Consider the following 14077-nt stretch of genomic DNA (forward strand, 5'->3'; position numbering starts at 1 on the left):
TAAGGAAACAGCTGGTCGGTATTTTTTTCTTTTGTACCAGTCATCAGCAGTAAATAACATGTACTCTCCTACGAGGTCGTACTCAACATTTCATTGTGCACTAAATAATACACCACGACGTTAGAAGAACCTCACCTTTTAAAGAAAAATGCTGGCACTCCGTGGCAGGATGGCAGGGTGAAATTTGCAACTGACATCATCAACAAAAAGCCTGAGATGGTCTACTCATAACAAATTTTGGAATTATAATGAATTGTTTGTTAATGTTATTTTGAAACTGGATGGACAATGTTATGTTTGAAATGCTTTATCGTAGCCAATCGAACAAGCTGTACAGTTTCCGACATGGTCTGTGGCACAACAAGCGATACAGGGGGCAAATGCAAAGCTGCATGTGTGGCAAAAGCTGGTAAGATATGTGTTCGTATCTGAAATGAATAATATGAGCAATGTAATTACGTTCTTGGGGGGTTTCAACCTTATATTATTGACTGTTTTCAGTACTAATATTAAACTAGATATGAAGACATCTCTCTAATAACGAATTTTTATATATAAATAAATATGAAAAATAATCTCTCTCTCTCTCTCTCTCTCTCTCTCTCTCTCTCTCTCTCATCATGAAAATTTGTATATATTTCAGTTCAGCCTAAATGCACCTCGTGTACATCACCTAAAGTATGCAAATGGACATGCAACAGTAAGTAAACATTATTTATCCCATAACCACGCTTGTTTCACAACTGATATGGCACGTGATAAAATTCGTATCAGTGTGTTATTGTTTTTGTTTACACACCGCGGTGTGTAACCACTTTCTAAGCCTCCGATTGGTCATTTGTGACCTCCAACAACTCTGATTGGCTAACCTCTGGCCTTTGACCACGGACTATTTTTACTACTCTCACTTATCTTCTCTTTTTTTTTTGCCGTCTGTCTTCAAAAGATCAGCATGGACACGTTTTGATGATTTTTTGGTGCTCAACATTAGCATATTAAACTGGGTGAGAGGGGTCCCCGGGTGTCCTCATGGAAATGTCGATTAATCTGGGGTTTGAGTCGTACGAAATATAACTTGATGGTAAAATAGACGACGGAAGCGAGATATTGCATCGATTATAGGCCTACAAGTAGCGAATTAAAACTGACACCCCCCCCCCCCCCCCCCCCCTTGATTCTAGATATGCAGTGGATCCCGATAGCAATGAATGAATTATCAAAACAATGAACAAATGTAATACAAAATGGTTAATCGCTGCCTCTAAATCGTAGTCATTTGAATGAAACGGTCGCACCATCTAACGTAACTGTTAGGCATCTTCCCTTTTAGTTGGGTGTCATTCGGTACGGACCAGAAAAAAAAAACAACGAATAAACATAAGTTTTCTTATCATTCCACTTACCTTTATTACGAATATATTTATCCCAAACACAAAAACTTAAAAATCATCTTGGAACATTTGTCTCATGTCACTAAACTGACGAGATTTCTTGTAAACACACTGACAAACGTAAACTAGGTCTACATAACTGTTAGGCCTATATTGCTCAACACTCCAGCTCGGTTTCCGAAATATTTGTTGAAATGCACGATGTCTTGATTGAATAAATCTCAGAATGAACGTTTAACATCACAATAACCAGTAATAGCATACCTACGAAATCCAGGAAAGGACCGATAATTGAATCTGACAATGATTAGTCTAATATTCAGCGGTGACGTTCAACTTCGCGATGACGGTGTCGTCTTCGAATATTTCGAGCGGAGTTATTTAAACAAGTTACCTATTAATAAATTACACAGATACAAGGACTTTCAAACTTTTGTGAAATAATATCATTTACAAATATAGTACAGAAGATATGAGTCGTGCATCTAAAATAGATGATAAGCTTAAAGCTCGTGTCTTTTCAAAATTAGCAAATTAACTAACTCGAGTTGGATAAAAATGATAAACAATCTCCACTCGTTGGGGAACCTCTATATATATATATATATATATATATATATATATATATGGTCTAGTAAGTTATAACGACGGTTTAATCCAATATAGGTACTGGATTCCCGCAAACAAATGTTGGATGCGTATTACTAGAAATAGATAAGTGTCAAGTATACGACAGTACAGAAAGTAAATTGTCGAATTTTTGAGGCAATCTGCCACTTTATCAAGACACAGATAAATTACACACGATCATATATAGACATAGAACATGGAACAGTTATACAAATATAGTGGGTATAAAAAACCATAAATATCGTTATGTTGCAAAAACTATCCCCCTCGACCGATAATTAATTAGCCGAGGGCCTATTATGATTAATTAGAAAATATTTCGGTAGTTTACAGATGGTAAAAGTAAATAAATAAATCAATAGATAAATAAATAAATAACTAAAAGGTTTGACAAAATAATATCGCGAGTTGATTCGATGTGATGGTAGCGCGTGCTATGTAGTGAATGTTTTTGTTTTTGTTTTTCTACGCGGTATGTACATTTCGTACCGCAAATGTTGGCCAAAGCAGCGGGTAGCAGTGACAATATCAGGTGGCTAACCCATATTAATGACTGAAATTAGTTCGTTTTAACGAAATTAAATAAATATTTAAATCATATAAATGTTATTGTGTACAAAGCTATAATTTAGGCATTAAAAAATCAAACAGAAAGATGGTCGAAAGATCCTATCAGGGTAACGAAAACCGGGTGGCAGGTATCAGGACGATTCGTCGCAAACCGACAACATGTACTCAGCCAATCAGCTGCTGTTTCATGTGAACCATGTCCCTAGGGAAAATGTGTTTATGAGGTATCTAGGGGTTGGTCTGATTAATAAACATATGGAGTGAGTACTTCCTATACTAGTCTTGTTTTTGTTATATATATATACTTATATAAACTAACTAATCAAAATGTTCTTCACATTGGGAGTAATTATATCTTTAATCTGAATTAATAATTACGTTTTAACTGTACATAACACGTTATCACACAAAAGACATATGTACATGTATATCAACCTCCTTACTTTTTAGCAGGTATTCATCATCATCATCATCATCATCATCTCCACAATAAAACAATCAATATTTTAATTGCAGTTTCTGCAACGGCTATACCCGATGGTAAGTGTTAACACTGCATTTACAGGAATGCATCTACATATGGTATGTTTCATGTAAAGCGTACTTGTAAAGAAACAGCTAAATCATCATGAAAAAAGGTAATGCGAACAATCTTAGATTAAAACTAAATGTGCCTATTTCGAATCATTCTAGCATGCTAAATCTGCATTTACTGTATATTTCACTGGGCTTTTGATGACTTCATACTATTTAAGGTGCAGCGACTATCAAACCGTCGTAAAACACTTCAATAGGAGGAAGAGTATACATCTACTTCGTTTGAACATCAAACACAAGGCAATATGATATTGCTATATCATTATAAACATTGCCATAGCTTTTTTAATTCAGTTAACATACGTTCTTGTTTTTCGAGTTCAGGTACATGTGAATTATAAAGTTTGTATTGTATCTGTTTATTACTTCTGACAGCCGATCTTTACGTTTGCACTGCTGAGAATACTGCGTGTGGATCAACAAGCCAAACGGGACAATGCAAGTCTACGTGTGCAACAGCCACAGGTGAGGAAACTAAATCCGTGCCAGATTCCACTGCTTTTTACATTAACATCTTTCTCTGTTTGTCGCTTTCATTGCTATGAGCGGGGATATGAGTTGGCCCTCTGGACAACAGTTCTAGTTTTCAATGGTTGTAATGCTTTTCGATAAATTGAAGAGTCACTTCTTTAAAATTGCGTTATAAAACGCATAATTATTTTCTCCAAAGGTAAGGAAACGCCTACACCTTCCATTTAGACGTCAATCTTGAATCTTTTAGTGGAACATCTAAAACATGAATTGACTATTGAATTTTCGCTGTTTATATATTTCTCCATCTATGGATATATAGGTTCTTATTTAAATTAGAAAACGGGAATGTGATACCGTCGTATGTGTTTTTTTTTATTTCTGTACGCAATGATTTCACTTTGATATCTGATTTTTATTGATCACAACATGCATTTGTACTTACTATAGTTAATTACAAATTTTAACTCTTCTGTAACTAACGGACGACGACCAACAGATAGCAATAAACTAAACAGCGTCACTTCCCTCATCCCCACCAACACACACACTCCTACTTAATGTCAATGCTTGTGAATGAAACAAATATTCACATCCATAATTACTGTACCAACATATTCACCCTCAGCAACGGTAGAACCGAATGGGCAAACAGGTAAAACATAACTCTTTTTCAAGTTTCTGAACGACTTTAAATCTGAAAAATAGCAAATATATGTAGATACAAACAAATAATCTCATTGCTTAACTATCCCCTTTGCTTTCCAATGAATAAAATTAAAACATACATATAACATTCAATTTAAAGATTTGACAAATCTTTCAGTTTGTCTCAAATTTTATTGTTGAGAGTATCTAATTCAGGGTGTGAAATGAACAATATTTTTGAACACACTCCTTTATGCTGAAATATAAATAACAACATTAATGAAAAGAAAATTCCGCCATCCAAAACAGCACACATTATTGACGCGACACTCCATTGTAATGCAAAGTGCAGTGATATGTGCAACAAATTTATATTCACTGGGTCTACTGGTGGTATACACGAACGTTGATGTCGTAAGTTTCTTTCTAACATATACAACGATTCCCCGTATTTCTGAGCATTATTGTTATTCACTTTATTAATTAAAATATAATAAAATAGAGCGTACAAGCTCATCTGTGCACCTCGTTCCCTTCGGACGATATCGGAACATTTAAGTTGTAAACATAAATATTTTCTTGCAAAACACTTATGAGTACCGATACGAGACAAAATTAACCTCCGTTATGAATAGTGAAACTCGAACAAAGGATGTAATCAAATATATAGTCACCATAACATCACCGCGGCATTCCCTGCTACCTGGAAATACTCACCCTGATTAACTGCAGGTGACAATCCAATGAATAGCACTCGCGTTAAGTAGTTGATCCATTTCACGAATCAAATAATGACCGTTTATGACAGCTTGCCGTTTGTATAGTTATTCGCGAATGCATTTTTTTATCTACATGATATCACTACCATTGCTATATGTTAAATATTGATTGTTTTCCTCAGGAAAAAACGGATCCATCAAATGCGGCTTATCTCCCCTGATTATGATTTGTGGAGCCCTTGCAATGCTATTTCTTCGTCCATGATTAGGGGCCTTTCAAGAGCCTGTTTGTCATCCTGATACCTATCAAACACAATGACGGATGCCGTTTTGCGACAAATTATGGATGTACCGTGTTGTTCTTCATAACTTCAGAAACTTGTTTAATGAAGTAGTTCTTTTCGACACCTTTGAAATTCAGCTTTTTATAAGAATACGTTAACCAATGAAGCTAAGAAACTCTTTACAATATCAGGTATTTTGATGAGCTGCGATTTTTAAGCGTCACGATATAGTTTGACGCTTTTCAGTCATTTTCATTTGTAATTATTAGGAAGCAACATATAATATCACTGTCATTAATATGTTTTTACGTAATTAAATAAAACAAAACTTGTTTGATTACCGCTGTTTTGTATTCTGAATGAATTTGCCTCCGTAGTTTTTCATACTTTCTCAAACTATGATATGCTTACACTTCCCTGAAAATCCATGGACACTGTTCGCTGAAGGAAGATGTCTGCAAGAAGAACTCTCCTTGCTTTTCTCTTAGACGAATGACTTCAGATAAATTGCAATCATATGCTATGGCATTCACAATGCATGGCAATATGTGATTGATTTCATACAACAGCGTTTAAAAACACACATTCTGTTTATTTGATGTCAGCCTTCATACACATGATAGATGACTGTAAAAGGTAAAAAGGGTATTTTAGACAATTACAACGTCTTCACATGCCCGTAGCTACATTGTATTTCAAAAACGTTAAACTCTTAAACAACACAAACATATCGTTTAGGTTTTGATTTTGGAGCACCGACCAAATGACATCGTTGCTTTTGCATGGACGTAAAATTCTTAATTATTTACAGGTATTTTTCTGCATATGAGTCATATCACCTTGGAACTACATATATGACAGCCATGATATACATATCCTATTAAAACTTGAAAGCATGATAAATCCTGAAGCAATAACTATTTTACGAAGTAATGATGAAAGTAATCATGGACAACGTACAGATGATTTAGACTGTTTTATTCAGTCAACTGGTTTCTTCATATTTTATGATGAAATTATTCTTAAATGACCTTAAACACCTGGGTTTATAGTAATTTTGAACTGGCTTAATTCATCATATAAATTATATCAAGTATATAATTGTAAATTATTATTTTTGTAAATGGGTCTCATTCCCCCTTATTCTATGGCAACAGGTCGGCCTTTTTGCTAGTTTATTATACATTACGATTTGGTCAGTAAAACCTGCCAGTTCTCAAAAGAATGTATGGCAGTATTAATTATTTTTTTCTCAAAAATCTTTTCATTTAGATAAAAATTGAATTTAGGGTTTTGCACACCTTCATCCGAATTTTGACATTTCTTTTTATATATGTTGAGTTTGTAAGGAGCATATATGTGTCTTAAATGAAGTGTTCGCCTGTACTTTAGGCCCTTGCAGCACTAACAAGTTCCAAAAGAACCGAACAGCTTGAGGTTGAATTCTAATTCATTTTTCAATCAACTCTGTCAAACTATTACCATAATTTAACAGGTGCTAGTTTATTGTGTCTTTTGTGCAATCCTACTGAGTCATAAACCATTCAAAAACGTTAAATAACACAAAATACAAAAATGTACAGTCAACATTCAACTTGGAACCTGTATGCAGTGTGACGTCATCGAAAGTTGGAATTTGCAGTAAAGCATTTCAATATATATATTATATGAAGATGTATACTCTGGTTAGCAATGATTGGACATGACAAGACACAGATGGACTCCCTAATAATCTAGGCTGGAGTTTGTTTGTTTTTCTTGTCTATCGCCCTGTGAACTGTCAGGAGTCAACTTGTATTAGTCGGCGCCTCTCTCACTGAACAATATTCGGGAGGCCCGTCACATGCCATCCAGAACAATTAGGGTTAAATGTTTTGAACAGGACACAACCACGACAGCTCAAACTGGCTCGTTTTCTAGTTTCCCTCGAATCCTCACCTGAGGCCATGCGGCCGACTGCTCTACCGTACCGTAATTCTTGGGTGTATTTTGACTCTTTTATCTCCGATGTTTTAGCTCTCCAACAAGTGAGGGGTGATCACCTGATCAGATGTGTCGAAACAGCACGTCCCAAGTCGCGTCAGAGTAAATTAAAGAAAGTTGCCTGAAATGCTGCCATCTTTCGAATGATTGATCCTGTGAAATATCCAAAGCAGTACTTTAGATATAGAAGAAGAAGAAAAATACTTCATTACATTTTCATAAAAAAGGATACTGTCCACATATGTATCGAAATGGCGTGGATTTTTTGTTAGTTAAAGTTGATCACATTAAAACCAACGCTAACACACTTACGTACATGGTTGCAAGGTATATTGTAGGTAATTATTTTGGATATAATATTATTTGAATTTGTTGTCTTCATTCAGAATATAGGGAAACCATCATTATTACTTCTATTCCATGCCTTTGTGAAATGTGTGAAATGTGTGCATATTGAAATTGAGGAAATTTTCGTTCCATAGCTAGCAAATATGTTCTGAAAATTATTGATCAAATTAGAATAAAGAAATGTAAATAAAATATAGCACCAGCGTACTTTGATCTGGTCTAAACCGAAACTGATCACCAATTATTCCATCATGCGTTCTTCAAACAAATTAAAATGATAATACCCTTAAAATGGTAGGGGTCAGTCAAGCAACAACTCTTATGCACTAGCGTTGTTACAGCAACATCTCAATAAGCAGAAAAGAAATATGAAAGCGAAATATAGTTCAAATAGTAACTGAAATAAGTGATAAATAAATCAACTTCATTTAAGACATATATATATTTCCTAACAATCCTAATAATCCAAGTCCTAGTAAGGTTTGCCTAAGGACGTACATCTTCGTAATGTCCAAAAATTTTCAGAAACCTATTTGACATAATATGTCATTTTAATTTATTGTTGTTTGACAATTTGCAAGATAAATCCATGTATATTCCATATGTGTTGCCAGATATATATGGATGCTTACGGATTTGACAACAAAAAAGAATTTTGTTTGGATTTATGGAAGTTTAATTTCTTTAACTTGTTCACTTAACTAAATGTAAGAATAGCAACTTTTTAAATGGCAAACTACCTATTTTCACCTTTCTTTGCCGATTTCAAGCTTTTTATAAAAGTTTCTGCTATCAAACTATTAAAACTATAGTAGATCTAAAGTAAACAAGTTAATATTTTTAAAACAGCCATAAAAAATAGGAGAGCCGTTTGCTTCCGTTTTTGTCCCAATATTGTCTGTGTTTTTTTTCGCCGTTTCGGTATCAGAAATCAAGTTCTCAAGTTATACCAGAAATGTAAAACAAATATCATAATTTTCGACATTGTTGTATACTATTTTCATAATACATTGTTTCGAAAAAAAATAGCAAAAAATAAAAAAAAATAAAAATCTTCTTGCGAAAAACCTCAAATGAGTATATCTTTAATCCATGGACATATTTTTTGTGTATAATATGTCTTTATAAATGTTTATGTAATTATTAATAAGGGAAGATATTTGTATCAATGCAAACCCATCTTTTTAGCTCATGGATCCGATTTTCAAATAATTACAATTTTAGTCGTTTCAGTTTATTGGCAGAAAAAAAGTCGTTGAAAACATTTCATCTTGTAAAAATCCAACCTTGTTAAAAGAAATTCATTTTATTTAACAAAATGTTTATCATGACTGCACATATACAGAGTGTACAACGAAGGACCAGTTCCCCGGCTGTGTAGATTTAAGTTATCCTGAAAGACAATACTGGCAAAAGCTTTAACATCTATTCTACCGAAGGATAAGATGGGCAATATTGACTTGTACAAAACAGCATACAAAACCTACGACGAAGCGGCAAGTACGTTCGTATAACGATGGGATAATACGGCAGCTCGTCATATTAGTAGAGGACATTAAGAAATGTTATTTTTTACATTTTTACCAGTGAAATATCAAAAATTATTCATCCTATAAAAGTGATATTTTTCACTAGTGAAAAATATCACTTTTGCTGATTTGACCAATCAAATTAATGATTAGAAAATACCAAAATAATTGACCAATCAGAAAGCTCGACATATATGTCAGCACCTGGACAGGGGGAACTTCTATAAACGTATGCAAACTTTCGCTGTAGGCCTAGTTAGCATAAGGGGTAGGTTTTTCGTTGATAAGAAATGTAATAAACAGAATATCTAACAGTGTCTTCAGTAATACCAAATATATTTCACTCGTGTGGCTAATATTTTGATATTTTTCACTCGTGCTGCGTACTCGTGAAAAATATCAAAATATTAGCACCACTCGTGAAATATATTTGGTATTACTGAAGACACTGTTAGATATCCTCTATATCTGCAACAATCCAGAATATCAAGAAGAGCGAAAATCTTTACAGTTAGGTCAGTCCAAACATGGAACAATCTCCCAGAGGAAGTGATATTGGCGGAAATTTTGAACATTTTTAAAAATAGGCTAGATAATAAGCGGAAAACCAAGAAATATTGTACATTTTTAAAGCTACAATTTATTGAAGTAGCAAAATATGTATACACAAGTTTTATGTATTGAATCTGGTATAGAATTTTTCTATCCTGCACCGGAATATAAATCTAATCAAATGACTAAACATTTCTTAATCCTTTCATTGTATTTCGCATTAGTGGGAGGATGTTCAAATCCCCAACAAAAGTTTGCATATCTTCTAATCAGATAAATAACCTTTCCTGTGTGAGTGTGTATATTTGGCATTTCTAATTTATTCGCTGGCATCTTTTTGTTTCTTTCAGCCAGGGAATTTGTCTAATCGACGATTTTTTTTAAAATTATTTAGTGTTTTCTTATTTTTCAATTTTTATTGTGTTTAAACTTGATGCAATATACTTAATAAAAGCTACAATGAATGTAAAATAAGTTTTACATATCAGTACCTGAAACGAGGACATTTAACACTGCATATTTGAATCCTTCGAAATTGTTCAATCAGCTCAACTGATATTTGTACAACCACTGTTTTCATCTCTAAAAAGCTAGCCTACTGCTCTTAGTACAACAATTATATACTTATTTCCTGCGAAACAAACTTGATTAAGATGGTAGCCTACATGATCGCTTTAAGGATTGAATCTTGATTTGGTCGATTTCATGGGGTCATGAATTGAGTTGCTCTTCAGACAAATTTAATGAACTGCAAAGCAGTTCATGTTGAATTTGTCTCAAGAGCAACTCAATTCATGACCCCATGAAATCGACCAAATCTAGATTCAATCCTTATATTTCAATTGTTTTTTTTCTCGAATAAAAAAGGCGGTCTAGATATTAATATCTTGTAGCCTATGCAAGTCTAAATGCGGAAAAGCCCGAGGAGTTCTGGATTGTGCATGTCTAGTCGGTCGAGTAAAATAGTCCGCTATTTTAGGATTGAAAAACAGTATTACTTTGTCAAAATAAAAGTATTTAGCATATCTGGTCTTTCATAAAATACAAGAATACATTATAAATTTGATAATTTTAATAATTATTCGATGCTTATAAAAGCAATGTAGAAAAAGTGAAATCGTTCCGCGGAAGGATTTTAACCATGTATTCATACGCACTGATCAGTGTTAATCTGGTCAAATTCATGAGCAAATGAAACAGATTAAGTTTGGTAGTTTCATTGAGTCCAACTTGAGTAGAAATTGAAATATTATTAAGTGAATGGAGAGCCATTACAAAACTTTAACCTCAAGAATACAGTGAAAACAGTTAAGTTCATAATATGCCAAAATTTTCAAAAAATGAAAATATTTTTTTCAGTTTTAACCATACAAAAGTAATGCCACACACCCAAAGAACCTCTATGCAAAGAACCAGCATCCTAATTATATAATACCATTATTAAGTGAATGTTGTGCCATTATAAAACTTTAACCAAAACTTTAACCTGAAGAATACAGAGAAAAAAGTTAAGTTCATAATATGCCAAAATTTTCAAAAAATGAAAAAAAAAATTTCCGTTTTAACCATACAAAAGTAATGCCACACACCCAAAGAACCTCTATGCAAAGAATCAGCATCCTAATACCATTATTAAGTGAATGGTGTGCCATTATAAAACTTTAACCGGACGGACGGACGGACGGACGGACTGACAGACAGACAGACGGACGCAGGCAAAACCTATAGTCCCCCCGGTTTCACCGGAAGGGGAATAAAAACAACACAATAATATTTAAATAGGAACATACACTGTGTAATCCTATATCAGCAATATTTTATTTTAATATTCTGAGGAGTTAATAAATTTAATCGGCATATACAAAAGAAGAATGAAAAGAACCCATTAGTAAAAGGGAAAACAGAACTTATCATAATACAGTGTCTTTGCACGAGGAGTGTTAGAAATTCTAACCATTGTAATATTTGTGTGTTTATCTGTTCTTTATTTTTGTCTTCACTTTTTAAAAAAAGGATTTTATGTGCTTTAATTCAAATCTAATGTGGTTTTTCAGAATATTAAGATTTAGTTCTAATCCTCATCATTTTTTTTTTTTTTTTTTTTGTAAATGCATTGTTTTATAATCAATAATATCAAGTTATCTAACTTAAATTTCATGTATTCATTTGTCTTTACTAAATAAGTATTCCTGTTTATCAAGTCTTAAACTGAGCTTTTTTGCATAATGTTTATTCTAAGATTTTCTATCAGATAAGATATTATTTCCATGGACAAATTATTTTGCAAATAATTGATTTTGAACTTAAACGTAAAATTGGATATACAAGCAAGAGGTTCTCCAATTCTTGACCGGCAAAGTGTTAAACCAAAGTTGAGATATCCGTCTGTCCCAGGACACCCCATGTTCGATAATTTTCTTACAGATTCAAATAATCAAATTACAGTCGGAACAAAGATAGATATATTTCGTGCATCTATACGCAAAAGTCATAGATTTCAGACGAGAATATCATATCTACAACTATAGTATGATAATGACGCTACCCCCCCCCCCCCCCCCCCCCCCCCCCCCCCCCCCACCCCCACCCCTCAAGGTTTTGCTCGCTTTTCAAACATGACAAAAAACCTTTAATTAATGTAATTATTAGATTTTTCTCTTACTGAATATACATTTTATTTTATACTTTTATTTGTATAAGTATATATATATGTGCATTCAGTAAATGTGTGAAAGTGAGTGTGAAAGCTGTATTAAATGTAAATAATAAGAAAAAAAATCCTTTATTTCTTGTTTTATTATTATATTCACTAATTGCCTTATGTAGGTACATGCCATAAAATCAATAATTAACAATAGCTACTTTCATTAGCCTTTTTATATTATGTACAGATCCAGATATAGCTTTTAATCAAAGGGAGACAAGTCTCAAAATAATACTCAGGTAGCTTGCATTTCTGCTTATACAAATGATGGTCAAATTACTATACATATATACACTTATCAACCTCTTAATACTGGAAGCTATATATAATTCAACAATGGTACATATTTATCCTAATTGTTCAATACATACTTTATTTCTATTAGCCATTAAACATTGTTTCAATACATATACATGTACGCATTTTCTAAAATGTTGCTATTATGTATACTAACGCATTATCACCCTTGATGCTCTTCTCAAAAATGATATTGTGCTGCTGTAAATCTGTATCTATAATTGATGTGGTTTTTTTTTCTATGTATTTCATGTACTTGTAATATGCAAAAGGATGAAAAAAAAAGATTTTAAAACTGAAAAAAAAATGTAATTATTATCGTAAGAATTAGTAATGACTATGGTTTAGAGTATTAGTTATTAGTTTACTTTAAATTGTGTAGTGTTTAAAACATATTATACAATTACAGTCGATACCTGTCGAATGAGAAGTTTTATCGTAAAGACGATGGCACATACTCGAAAGGTCAATGCCGTCCTCAGCAGGATACACCACAAAGGAGATTTTGACAAGAAAATGGCTGATGTTTCTGATTTTTTTCTCTTTTTTTTTGTATTTTTGTTGTTTGTTTTTTTTTCGCTGCGATTTCCCACGAGCAGAAAATTTCTAGCTCCTTCCTAAAAACAACAAGGATAGTAACCCCGGCCGAATTTATTATCAATTCAACGGCCACCCTAAAGAAAAAAAATCTCGAAATTTATCGACATCCTCTTTCACAGCTTATGATGACGATTGTTATACGATATTTATATAGATACAATGATAATTGTATTTTCATAATAATCATGACGATAATGAGTTTGATAACTGTTTATACTTATGATGTGAGCCGTATGGATGATGTGAGGGATATAGACAAAATGATGACAGCTGCCTGTTGCGTTAAGCACATTAAGGATGATCATTGGTAGTTAGCATTACTATGATGCCGACGACGATGATGATGACGGTGGATGATGATGATGATGATGATGATGATGATGATGATGAAATTTTTGATGAACAACTTTACTTGTAACGGAGAGCACTACCTACAAGTTAGATGTACAATGGGCAACAAAATGGCACCATCACACGAGGGCGTGTTATAGACCATCTCGAGTCTAAGCTACAGTGTACTTGCAGCAGCCCTAACGGAACTGATCAGCTGCCTTAGATTTATTGACGACATCGGGATAAAATGGACAACCGGTAAAGAGCCCTTTGAGGAATTAATTTCGTGAATGAGTTCCATCAGAACATTTAGTTTACTGCCGACATCTCCGATGATAACAAAACTCTTCGCGGACACCTGTTCCATATTTGCAACGGAGAAATACAAATGGATTTATACAGTGAACCAACAGACACTCGC

The 14077-nt window shown here is 33.5% G+C and overlaps 1 protein-coding gene across 1 annotated transcript; it reads left to right on the forward strand.

Annotated features, from left to right (window-relative positions):
• Positions 1-345: 345 nt before the first annotated feature.
• Positions 346-5647, forward strand: LOC117321067. Its single transcript, XM_033875548.1, has 5 exons — positions 346-409; positions 644-700; positions 3108-3131; positions 3564-3653; positions 5209-5647. The coding sequence occupies exons 1-5, from the start codon at positions 346-348 to the stop codon at positions 5289-5291; spliced, it is 318 nt and encodes a 105-aa protein (XP_033731439.1). The 3' UTR covers positions 5292-5647.
• The last annotated feature ends 8430 nt before the right edge of the window (positions 5648-14077 follow it).

The sequence above is a fragment of the Pecten maximus genome, unplaced genomic scaffold (genome assembly GCF_902652985.1).
Source record: "Pecten maximus unplaced genomic scaffold, xPecMax1.1, whole genome shotgun sequence".
In the NCBI taxonomy this organism is placed as follows: Eukaryota; Metazoa; Mollusca; class Bivalvia; order Pectinida; family Pectinidae; genus Pecten; species Pecten maximus.